This window comes from Sinocyclocheilus rhinocerous, unplaced genomic scaffold, assembly GCF_001515625.1.
Source record: "Sinocyclocheilus rhinocerous isolate Xijiao unplaced genomic scaffold, SAMN03320098_v1.1 scaffold499, whole genome shotgun sequence".
Lineage (NCBI taxonomy): Eukaryota > Metazoa > Chordata > Actinopteri > Cypriniformes > Cyprinidae > Sinocyclocheilus > Sinocyclocheilus rhinocerous.
Window position 1 is genome coordinate 1718181 of NW_015637156.1, and position 12437 is coordinate 1730617.

General features: G+C 37.2%; 2 protein-coding genes across 2 annotated transcripts in view; both read left to right on the forward strand.

The window, feature by feature from the left end:
- Window positions 1-2652, forward strand: part of LOC107748704 (fibrocystin-L-like) — a 47592-nt gene extending 44940 nt beyond the window's left edge. The window contains exons 72-77 of the mRNA XM_016563647.1: window positions 100-235; window positions 326-667; window positions 767-921; window positions 1807-1953; window positions 2072-2225; window positions 2319-2652. Of these exons, the coding sequence (XP_016419133.1) occupies window positions 100-235; window positions 326-667; window positions 767-921; window positions 1807-1953; window positions 2072-2225; window positions 2319-2530 (1146 nt within the window). The 3' untranslated portion in view covers window positions 2531-2652. The remainder of the gene's footprint in view (window positions 1-99; window positions 236-325; window positions 668-766; window positions 922-1806; window positions 1954-2071; window positions 2226-2318) is intronic.
- Window positions 2653-4246: 1594 nt separating this feature from the next.
- On the forward strand, window positions 4247-5968 carry LOC107748763 (growth/differentiation factor 6-B-like). Its single transcript, XM_016563702.1, has 2 exons — window positions 4247-4604; window positions 5313-5968. The coding sequence occupies exons 1-2, from the start codon at window positions 4247-4249 to the stop codon at window positions 5966-5968; spliced, it is 1014 nt and encodes a 337-aa protein (XP_016419188.1).
- Window positions 5969-12437: the final 6469 nt, after the last annotated feature.

Consider the following 12437-nt stretch of genomic DNA (forward strand, 5'->3'; position numbering starts at 1 on the left):
TTTTTTTTTTAGATTATACAATATTACAATAGACACTTTATTGAATTTATTCAGTATACTAAAACACTGTATTCTACACTAATCTTCTGTTGTCCTCAGGCTGTCAGGGTGGCTATATTTTACTCAAACCCTCAGCGGCTGGATGTGTATGTTAACAATAATTTGATTGGTCCAACAAATGCTCAGTGGAATACAGACAAAACGGACTACACGCTGCGTGAGCCAACTTCTACAGGTAGAGTACAGCGTGATTATTCATGTTAAACAGCTCCCCCTGCAGGCTAGAAGACCAAAACCTATTTTAAATCCTCTCTATGCTCCTCAGGTCAATATGTTCCAGGTTTCAACTCCAGTCATGGCTCCAACTTTTTTGACCAAGACTACAAAATGATGAACATACTTCTTCGTGGCTCAGAGCCGGTCCAAATCCGCACCTCTCCAGTTCTGTTCCTGGCCTTCAACCTCCCGGCCATGACTGAGGAGGAGTTCTTCGGGGAAAATCTGGTCAACAATCTGGCTGCATTCCTGAAAATACCCCCAAACAAGATTCGAATCACCAAAATCGTCCGTGAGGGAACTAATGCAAGAAGGCGGCGCTCAACAGGACTGACAGTGGAGGTGGAGATCAGGGAGCCTCCTGTCCAGAATTCCACCAGCAACAGCACTGGTTAGACCCGGCATCTATAGTGTGTTAAAAATAAATGATAAATACAGTGTTTAGTCACAATACAATGTCTGAAATTGTATATTTCTATACCATCTGCAGAAGAAGACCAACAGTTTGAGGTCCTGAAGAACATTGCTGATGATCTGGGCCGCGCTGCTGTCTCCGGCAATCTGAGTCAGTCCATCGGCTTCAATGTGTCGTCCCTGGGCGTCATCCCTCCTCCTCCTTCTTCCAGTGACCCATCCTGGAATGATGTAAGATTTTATTTCATATTTTATGATATCAAGCACCGTTTAGAAAGTTGATATTAAAAGGAATATTATGGGTTATTTTCAACTAACCAAACAAAAATGAGTGAGGTAGTGTATGTATATATCAAGCACCGTTTAGAAAGTTGATAATAAAAGGAATATTCTGGGTTATTTTCAACTAATCAAACAAAAATGAGTGAGGTAGTGTGTGTGTGTATATATATATATATATATCACCATTTTTGCTTTTTTTCAAAGAAAATAACACGCATATATACAGTCAAACCAAAAATGATTCAGACACCAGATATAATTTTTGATATTTTTTTACTTGAGGGTGCAGGACACTATAGTTCATTTATGTAAGTGAGGATACCAAAATAAAGTAAACTGTGACACATTATACACAAAAATTCTTCATAAAGTGGACTACAAGTAAAATTGATAAAAAATTTGGGACCAAAATTTATTCAGACACTTTGACCTCATGTTTTGCTTAAGTGTTTTTTCTGTAATTGCTAATGCGACCTTTTTACACCACAGACTGAACAAAATTAAGCATTGCTTGGTAATTGGGTGACCTGAATTGGTATTATCTAATTGTTTACTTAAATTTAACAGCTGACAGCTTTCAACTTAAGTTATCTGACTGTGTTCTGACAGAGTTTAACTCTGAGTTCATATTTTATTTTATTACCATTTTCTAAACTATAGCGAATAAACTGTGATAATGTGAGAAATGTTGAAGGTGTCTGAATAAATTTTGGTTTGACTGTATGTGTGTGTGTGTATGTGTGTTATATACACACATATATATAACCCCTTTGTATTAATTTAAGTAATGTGGCTTACTGGCTTTTCCTCATTTTAACGGTCTCTCTCTGTTAGTTGGCAACTCAGGAAGTGACCCGTGAGGACCAGCAGGTGGAGACGGTCAAGACGGTATCGTCCCTGGTGGTGGTGGTCCAGCCTGTGGCGGGATTGGCCCCCGGGCCCCTCAGTGTGCAGCCCAGCATCATGGCTGTGGACACAGCGGTGAGACAGACACTTCCTGATTTCATTAAGAATACCTGAAACTGTAGTTTTCAGGCAATTACTAGAAAACTGCACCTGGTATCGAACAGAAAGAGCATCTTTGTGCATCTGTTTTCAGGGTGACTGCGTGTCTGTGGGTGTGACGACTCTAACCATGTCAGCTGTGCTCAAAGATACTAATGGAAATCCGGCAGAGGGACTTCAAGGAAACACCACCATCCCATTCAGTGGCTGCTGGGCCAATTACACTGATTTAGCCATCTTTACAAGTGGTGGGTTGCCTTTGTTACACAAATTCAGTTTTTTTGGGGGGGTTGCTGTCAGTTGTTATTACAGTAATTTTTCTCCTTGTACCTCTTTCACAGGTGAGAACTTGAAGTTGGCCTTTTCTCTGAATGAATGGAAGGCTGAGTCCAGATCTTTCACACTCAGAGCAGCTACAACGCCGTCTTCTGTGGTCGTCACCACGGAGGATGATGACAACCCCAGCATCTTTGACTCCAGTCCAGCTGTCTTGTCACAGTCTGTGTATCTGCTCATGCTGCTGAGTGGTCTACTCCTGCTCATGAGACCCTAAATAATCACAACACACAGTACACTCTTATAAATATATTACATTGTCTTCTAATGATTTGTCTTTGTCTATAAACTACTATTGTTTTTCCATATGATCATGATCTGTAAGCCACAACTATAAATTCTGAGCACATTCGCTCATAATAACTGTAGAACAAAAACAACTTTTAACAAAATTAAATATTTAAATCTATTCCTTTTACTTTCAATATTATATATTTATATGCTTTCTTATATGCTTAATACAATTTCAAGTTCTTGCATAGTTTGTTTTTCTATATACTATATAGCACAAGTCAGCATGGAATGAAAGGCACAATTGTCTTTTCTTCCCTACTCTAACATACTGTATATTCAAGTGACAGTAGAGAGAGAATTGATTGGATCAGATTATGAGAGCACATGAATTAAAAAAAAATATATATGCACAGATTATATGAGGTATAATAAACACTGCGATGTTCCATAAAAAAACAATTGTCAGTTTTGATTTCATGGTGATTTTAAATGTCTACAGACAATATCCAAAGCGTATATACGACATGCACAACAGGACAATTCAGTCCTTAAAAACAAAAAACAAAAAACAAAAAAAAAAAACACATGAATATGCATTTAATTCTGACCACATCTCAAATTAGCCTTCTGGCGTGGAAATGACATTTTAAATATTTTTTGGGGAAAAAAAGGCCTATAATTTCATAATATTTTATGTATCCAAAGACAAATAATATTTTTTTCTAAAATTAATAGGCCTATTTCTTTGTTTTATTAACACGACGTCTCTCATTTATCATTAAAACAGTTTATATGTATTATTCAACAATTGGAGGATGCTTTCTTTGTTACAGTTTTTGCCTATTGCTTGAACACTTTTTGCAAAACTTCGGCTCATTGTGTCAAAACTTTACACACAAGCACACAAGACACAACACTGGGAAATAAACCATTCACATCTATGTCGAATTGAAACTCTGCTATCAAAACCTAACAATCCTTTGTCAAAATGTCACTCTGTATGGTTACACTGTGTTTTGTTTAAGGTATAGTAACAAAAGCTTCAAGTTTTGTTACTTTGGTCTAAGCATGTGTCTATAGTGTTCACGCAATAGGCAAAAACTGTAATGTAATAGAAAGAAAGAAAGAAAGTAAGAAAGAAAGAAAGAAAGGAAGAGGACCACTAGAGGGAGATAAAGTCCACAGCGCTCAATCCTCACACTTACACCTGCCGAACTTTGGGGGAAAAAACAGTGTCGTTCACATTCATGATGAGCTTAAAATAAAGAAATTATTTATATAATTATTTATATAAACTTGAAAATGTTTGTCACTTTTCTTTTTTTTAACGATTGTTTCGTATTCTACATAGCAGTTACATCCGTATTTTAAACGCTATGTGGTACCTTGGTTCTAATAAAACCTTACAGCTAAATAAACCAATATAATATAAAACATATACAAAACTTATAAATGTTCTACTGTTAATCGCGCATATCAAAAATGATTCCGACATGGAGGACAGTAGCATCATCTGAAAGCTGGGTAGGTCTTTAAGTCTTGTTGTTTGGATTGAGTTGAGCTAATAATGTCATGACCGTAGGCCTACTTAAGGAGGCAGTTCTTCAGAGGAGCTGCTCAGTCTGCGCTCCTCCACACACACATGTGATGTGTCTGTGTTTTTCCCAAGCAGGTCCTTTTTTTCTTGTGCATTTACAAGATGTGTTCTTATGGAGTCTCGGGGGTATTTTTGACTTTTACGTTACTTTTGCATTTTCTTTGTGTTCACTCAATAAATCCTCTGTTTCCAACCGCATCCAAAGGCACGAAAGTGTCCAAGACTGTTCCTGCTGATGGCCACAGAAGAGCCAAATACGGCAAAAGTACATTGTCAGCATCACCGTTATCAGGAGACGTAAAGTCACAGCGGGCGATCAAGGATGCAACTGAACCTCATGATTACATGATCTCCATCTACAAGACCTTTTCCGCGGCTGAGAAACTGGGACTGAACGCGAGTTTTTTCCGCTCGTCAAAAGCAGCAAACACCATAACGAGTTTTGTGGACGAGGGTCAAGGTTAGTTATTTTTTTCTTATATAATATCAGGTTTAAAATTCGTTATAAATGATTTTTGCTCCGAGTTTCCCTTTTCAACGAGTGTCAGAATAATTACTGTAGCTACTACAGGAGCGTTTGAGAAGAAGGAAAAATACTGTTTCTTATTAGACAAAGTACGAAAAAAAGGAATGAATGGGTGGATTACTGTTTGTCATATAATCCTAATTAAATATTATTAAATAATAAACAAGAATCCACTATCCTTAAATAATAAATAAGAATAGGCTATCAAAACAACTTTTGACAAATGATCCAAACTTTATTTTTACATTCTACCTTTTCATAAAAAAGAGTGAACAAATTTCAGTACGAGACACTTTATTCTCAATTTGTTGCAAAATAATTATATTACAGATGCATTGAGAGAAACCGTCTATAATGAATGTTTTGGCCAAAAAAAAAAAGGAGTATATATATATATATATACGTATATATTGCCATGAATATTACTTTTTTAAATTGTATTGTATCTTTTTAATCTATAACATGAAAACAAAACAAAAAAGCAATCAATCAAGAAGGAAAGAAAGAAATTTCCATCTTCGTTGATTGAAATGTTCTTCTTCTTCGGCATTCACATGTTTTCTCTCTCTATGCCTCTGTAAACTGATTTTGTAAATACTGTACAGCCACTGTCCACTAAAACATTTGTGCTCTTTGTTCCAGATGACCTTTTGAACTCCCCACTGTGGAGGCAGAAATACTTATTCGACGTATCGACTCTTTCTGAAAACGTGGAGCTCTTGGGTGCCGAACTGAGGATATACACAAAGATCTCCGGAAGCTTCCGAGCGTCTGAGATGGGCCCAGTGGAGATACAGCTGCTCTCCTGCCAGTCGCACACTGTCCTTGATTCCAAAACCTTGGATCTGGAGGATGCACATAAACCAAAATGGGAGGTTTTTGACGTATGGGAGGTTTTTAAGGAACGCCAGAGCCACTCCCACGGGACGCGCTTCTGTTTGGAGCTCAAGGCGACGCTAGATAATCCTGAGAGGGAAATCGACTTGCAATATCTTGGATTTCACAGACATGGCCGTCCGCAACTAAAGAAAGCCATATTGGTTGTTTTCACAAGGTCAAAAAAGAGACAGAGCCTTTTCTATGAAAAAAGGGAGAAGATAAAGCTGTGGGGTTTGGATAGTCTTGGGAAGGAGAAAGGACCTCACTCGAAGTCCCGACGGAGAAGACGGACCACTTTACCCAGCCGCCATGGCAAGAGGCACGGCAAAAAGTCCAAATCTAGGTGCAGCAAAAAACCCTTGCATGTGAATTTCAGGGAACTGGGTTGGGACGACTGGATCATCGCTCCCTTGGACTAAGAAATGTTTTCAGTATATTAGAATGGTTTCTGAAGGATCATGTGACACTGAAGACTGGAGTAATGATGCTGAAAATTCAGCTTTGCCATCACAGGAATAAATTACATTTTAAAATATATTAAAACAGAGAACAGTTATTTTAAGTGTAATATTGCTCAGTATTAATTTTTGTATTTTTGATCAAATAAATTCAGCCTTGGTGATTTGTTTCCTCCAAAACATAAAAAAATATCATACAGACCCCAAACTTTTGAATAATAGTGCACCCCAATAAAAGCATGAATAATATCCCCAATAAAGGCATAAATTAATATTAATAAAATCATGTTATATATGCAGTATATTCACAGTGCATTAGTCTTGAGCCTTGAAAGCTGATTTTAGCATTAATACCATTAATGTATACTGTCAAAAATGTATACCTTTAAAGAGCACAACAGCTTGTCAACTGGAGCCATACATTTTAAGAGAAACATTTGAATCTTATCTACTCCATAAAGGTGCATATTATGGGAATACAAATGGTGTACTTTTGAAAAGTACTATGTCACAAGCTAAAGGTAAAGATCCAGTATACACCATGCAAAAATGCTGCAAGTGGTAGATTATTAACAGGAGTGCAGCTCCCAATTCTCATCTTTCTACACCAGTACTGGTCTGAGTTACACAGAACACTAACTGACAAGTGGGACGGGACAGAGTAATTCAAAACTGGGTCTACTCCAGAGAAATATCCGGCACCCTGCTTTCATTTATGCCAACCCGAGATCCAAAGATCCAAGTAATCTGTGTACCTTCCCTGTAAAGAGCTGAAGGGAGATAATTGCAGTGTTTAGCAAAGGTGAAAACGGGGTCAACAGACACTCAGCACAACCTTCCCTGGGTGGCCTGTGTGTCTGCGTGAATAGAGAGGAACATGTACACACACACACACACACACACACACCTATTGGTAAACTGAGAAACAGTTGAACGGCTCTGACCCCGGTACCAAAGTTGCATTCATTCTCTGTCTGGGAAAACACAATTACAAAAACCATGGATGCTAACTTAAGATTAGGCTTGCTTTTACCCCGCGGTCAAAGGTCAAGCATCCTTTTGTCTCTCGCCACTGTGAGCGTTTAACACATCCAGTAAAGAGAGAGGAAGCAATCAATGCTGCAGAACAAGGGAAAGGAATGAGTGTGATGCTATTACACCAGTTCTCTGTCTCTGACACATTGTCAGTCCTCGCTCGCCCGTAAAACACATGAAGATATAAGACACACAGCTGCTGGACAACAATGGACTGGAATGTCGTGTGTCTCTAAAGGACATCTGTGGACGGACCGAATGCTGTGATTCAGTGATGGAAGCAGTGAATGTTATCAACTCACATGCTGCCATTCATTAATCAGCATTTTTTAGTACAGTCGTAAAGGGATAGTTCACCCCAAAATGAACACTGGCATTCTTTACTCATCCTCATGTTGCTTCAAACCCATATTGTTCTTCCAGTTCAATCTCATTAGTAACTGAAGGTATCAATGCATTTAGTTCTACATATGTTTGTGTGTTTGCACAAACACGGAAACATGCATTATTAACATAGTGACAGAATCTAAATCAAACACTGGTGGTGTTGTTTTTGTTTTTATTTGTTGAATATGTGTAACTGTTCATTTTGGAGCTGGTTAACAATACGTTTGGTAGGGGAGAAAAAGCATTTATGGATAAACTACTTTCTCAGCTTTAACAAAGCAAGTGACTTTCAACAATAAAAGTTCTCTACATTTTCTAAATTAGCTTTTAACAATGCATAGAAACAGAAAAATTAAAGTGTGCCAGAGATTTCATGTATGATTCAAAGCTAAAAATCGGATTGTGTCATATCAGCTAATAGTGTCATTGATTAGCCTGACTTAACCAGTGACACAGATACTGTGACTGCTGTGTTTGTCAAGACTGTTTGCACTGATTCAGTCCTTTGTCTTGTGTGTTTGAAGAGATGCCATCTTCTGTCAAAGAGTCAAATGCTAGCGACCTACAAGTCAGCTCGACGGATGGAAAGCTGAGAAAAGACATTTGTAAAGTCAACATCAGAAAGGAAAGTGGAACGCTGAGTTTAGATGCTCGGGCAACACTAAAAGAATGGAAGGCTACAGGTTAATCTGCTCTACTTAGCCTCTGTACACAAACGACTGGTGAAGGATTAGCTCGGTTAACCCAACGCACATTCATCAGATAAGTTAGTAGACTGTCGGATGATCCTGTAACACTTGATCACAATGTCACTGAATAACATTATTCTGAATAACTTATTATGGGACATACAAAGACTTTATTGCTCTAACGTAAAAATATAATTTCATTTTAAGCAGGTGTAATATAGTGCAAGATGGCCTACAAATGTTTCCAAAAAACATATTAAGCAGCACAACTGTTTTTAGCATTGATAATAATCAGAAATGTTTCTTGAGCACTAAATCAACATATTAGAATGATTTCTGAAGGATCATGTGACACTGAAGACTGGAGTAATGGCTGCTGAAAATCACAGCAATAAATGAAAAGTTTAAAATGTATTAAAATGTAAAATTATGGAAGCTTGTTTCTGCCACAAGCTAAAAAAAAATGAAAAAGGTAAGTGCGAATTTTTCTCAAAAAAAATACCAGAACTGCAAGATACAGACTCAGAAGTCTATAATACAAACTATGATATACAATTTCAACTGCAAGAAAAAAAAACTCACAATTGCCTTTATTTATTGATATATTTATTTATTTATTCCCATGGCAGAAACAGGCTTCCATAGAAAACCATTCTTTTAAATTGTAATAATATCTCACGATATCACTGTTTTACTTGTTACTGCATTGTTAGCTTTTTTGCGGGACATGCAAAGTCATTATTGCGCTTGTGTAAAAAGGTGTGATGGTGTGAAGGTGCGCACATACTTAGCTTTGAACTAAAGTCCTCTGAGGAACAAATCAGCACTTCTGCTGACCAAACTTCTAGCTGACCTTCATAATCTCCACAAAGCAAGAAAAAAAAAAAAAGGTTCTCAGTGAAGTTCTGCAGGTCACCACCGACCCAACAGCTCTGCACCATCTATACAGGGATAAAACGATGTGGAGATGTGCAGATGTTTGAAATAGGTAGCGCTCAGGACCATATGGCTTTGGTTGATGCTACCGCGGCGCTTCGCATACTGGGTTTAGTTATACATGGATTAGGCTACTTAGTGGACGACTCGGAGTCAACGCTAGACAGGTCTGACCCCGGCTCATGTGTTTTGACTGAATGATAATCAGACCTCTGGACTTCTTTTACACATTAGAAGCAGAGCTGATATGACAGGGGCTGCAGTGTTCCTTTACAGTGGTTCGGTGGAGAAAATGTGAAACAGATGAGGGGAGTCTACAGTGAGGCTTTCTCTCTGCCTTAATTAAAAGTGCCTGTCGAGGACGTTTGGAGAGAGATCGGCTCCCAGATCATTGCGGCATTTGCACATCAAAAGGAAATGACACTGGACACGGGGTTACCCATTAGCAGAAGAGTTTTATACAAAGATCACAGGCTTTCATTTGGCAGTAATGACCTACAGATTGTCTATCCCTAAACGTCCTTCACCTTGTCACAACAAGGCCCAATCGCAAGTAAAACAGCGGGTTAACCAACTCAAAGTCCTTTTATCAAACGGTATAAGGCCTTTCTGTGATGTCATGGCTGGTGAGCGTAGTTGTGCAGCCTTTTAATGGCAACTCTTAGTATATACTCGACAGTTCAGACTCTATGAACTCTTAACAATATTTATAATACAGGTCAAAGCAAGTGGTTTTCCCTTAGGATTTGATCAAATCCATATTCTGCAAACCAAATGTTACTTCTTTCTAAAAAGCTGACCTCTAATGAGTTGCGCAGAGTCCAACAATAAACATGAGGACTAGTGAGTCACTGGCTCTGTTCAGAATGGAATACTGCCTGTTTTTTTTTTTAAATATCTTGCATAAAAATGTTAGGAATGATTGAGTCATGCACAATTGTAGTCTTGGAAATAATATATAATTGTAATGTAGCATTGTAATTCAAATTTGTGTAGAAATGTCAATGAACCAAGACTTAAAATTGAAGGGTCGAACACATTGCATTGTGGGATACAGTGCCTCACACAGTGTACAATGTTGCATACTGTGTATTTTTATTTGCTTTCAGATTTTTTAAAGAAATTAATACTTTTATTCAGCAAATTTATATAAAAACATTACAAAAGTATTACAAATAAATGCTGTTGTTTTACATTTTTTATGAAAAAGTCGTGAATATATTGTGCAGCACAACTGCATCATCATAAACGTCATGACAATTATATTTTTCCAGAGCACCAAATCAGCATATTGGAACAATTTATGAAGGAACATGTGACACTGAAGACTGGAGTAATGGCTGCTGAAAATGTAAGAATAACTGACATTCTTTCAAAAACATTTTGAACACTTTTGAATGGTATTATATATTGCTAAATATTAATAGTAGTATGCTAGTATACTATTCCAAACATAACCATGTCACCCAAGAATTATTTTCTTGCATACCAAAGGGAAATTTTTTTTTTTAATGCTATAAAAAAAGTCTCTAAAAGCTATATTAGCATCTGTGGGCACTATTATAATATCCTTTGATCACCATACAAACCTTCAAGATGTTAGCATGAATTACATGCCGCGAAAGTAAAGCGGAACTTTACGGTCAATAAAAATCAGCAAAGTGTTCATTGATTGTGAAACCCTCAGTCCTCTGGAGGAAACCCAAAACCTGTCCCGTTCTGCTGGGCCAGTCTAGTGGCTGAATCCAGGAGGAAAAGGAAATGTGTTATGACATGAACAGGGTGGAAAAGGAAGTGTTTTTGCATTGAATTAAATAGGGGGAGGGGTTTTAAAAAGTTCGATTTACCTACACGCACAAAGATCCATATGTACACATACATACACAGACACACTCATGCCCACATAACGGCAGGCTAATTCTTCTGTAAAACCTGCTTTGTCAGGTACTTTCTTAATTCCAGGTGTGGAAAATCAAGATTTTTTTAGGGTCCTAAATTTCTAACGCATGTTGATTTTTTTCTCAAGAGAAACCCCATCATACAATAAAGCCTCTTAAGTAATATGAATCATATGTTACTTATCAACTTAATGGGTAGCAGCCTTCTCTGATACTGGCTGGGAATCTCTGGCCATCTTATCTACAAAAATACACTGATAAAAAATATAAAGAGCAGATTTCAACAATCTCAGCAACAATCTTGATAGGTTAAGAACACATGAAAAACATGCTTCCAATTACAGCTCGCCAACTGCCTCCAGAAGGACATTAGTAAGGAAGTGTACAAAGGACATGATAAAAAATACTTTAACATCTTGAAGTTAGAAATCTTGGAAAAAACATCTGAGGAAAGAAAATAATCTAATTTTAAACAGATAACGCTAGAAGTATGGAACTTGTGGGATATTTTACATTCAGTACCACCCTCTGTTTTAGATCACATACTGATTGTGTGACTAAAATAGTGTTTTATTTAAGAATCCAGTTTGAGCTAGAACATTCCTTACCCCGGAGAACTCTGGGAAACATTTATTTATAGTTACTTCAGTTACATGTTACTAGGTAACTAAAGAAAATTACGGAGAGCCCACCAACTGTACGGAATGCAGCTTCTGTAACTTCTTCACGTTAGCAGCCCTTTCCATCACAATGCATATCAGTGTCAAATATTCAATATGGGTCAACTAATTAGTTCACCCAAAAAGGAAAATATGATAATATTCTGAAAGCAAATATGAGATGAGGCTACCAAGCATCAAAATGACAAAAAAAGCACTTTAAAATCTTTAAACGGTGGTACAAACGACTTTTGCACTATATTCCAAGTCTTCTGACGCCTTTATGTAAAGAAAGGACTTAAGCAAGTCGTTATGCAATGAAATTGACTTGGCGCATTCATGAGATGAGCAGCTATGACTAATTTATGAAACTGAGTCAGTCAGTTTCAATGAATCTGTTAAATGATTCCTTCACGAATCAAACAGTTCATCTCACTGACTCAGTATCCATTTACTTATTGTAACTGCATGGAAAAGTGAATAGTATACATAATTTCTCTACCTAAGTACTACAAAAAAATAGAAAATCATACTTGGAATGACATTACGACAAAATTTTCATTTTGGAGTGAAATTTAAGCCAGAAATACTGCCAAAAAACAGGCAGGATATTTTCTAAGTTACTGAACTGATAAAAATTCAGACAATTAAAAAAAGAAAACGCTAAAATTGTGTATTTTTCCAATGTAACTAGATCTTGTCTCACACAGGGAAAGGTGACAAACCAGCAAGATAATTTCTTACACTTAAAACAGCCCTATAAAACAATAATATACACCTCAAACATTTTCTTCAATGCCATATTATTGTTGGTTAAATACTGCAT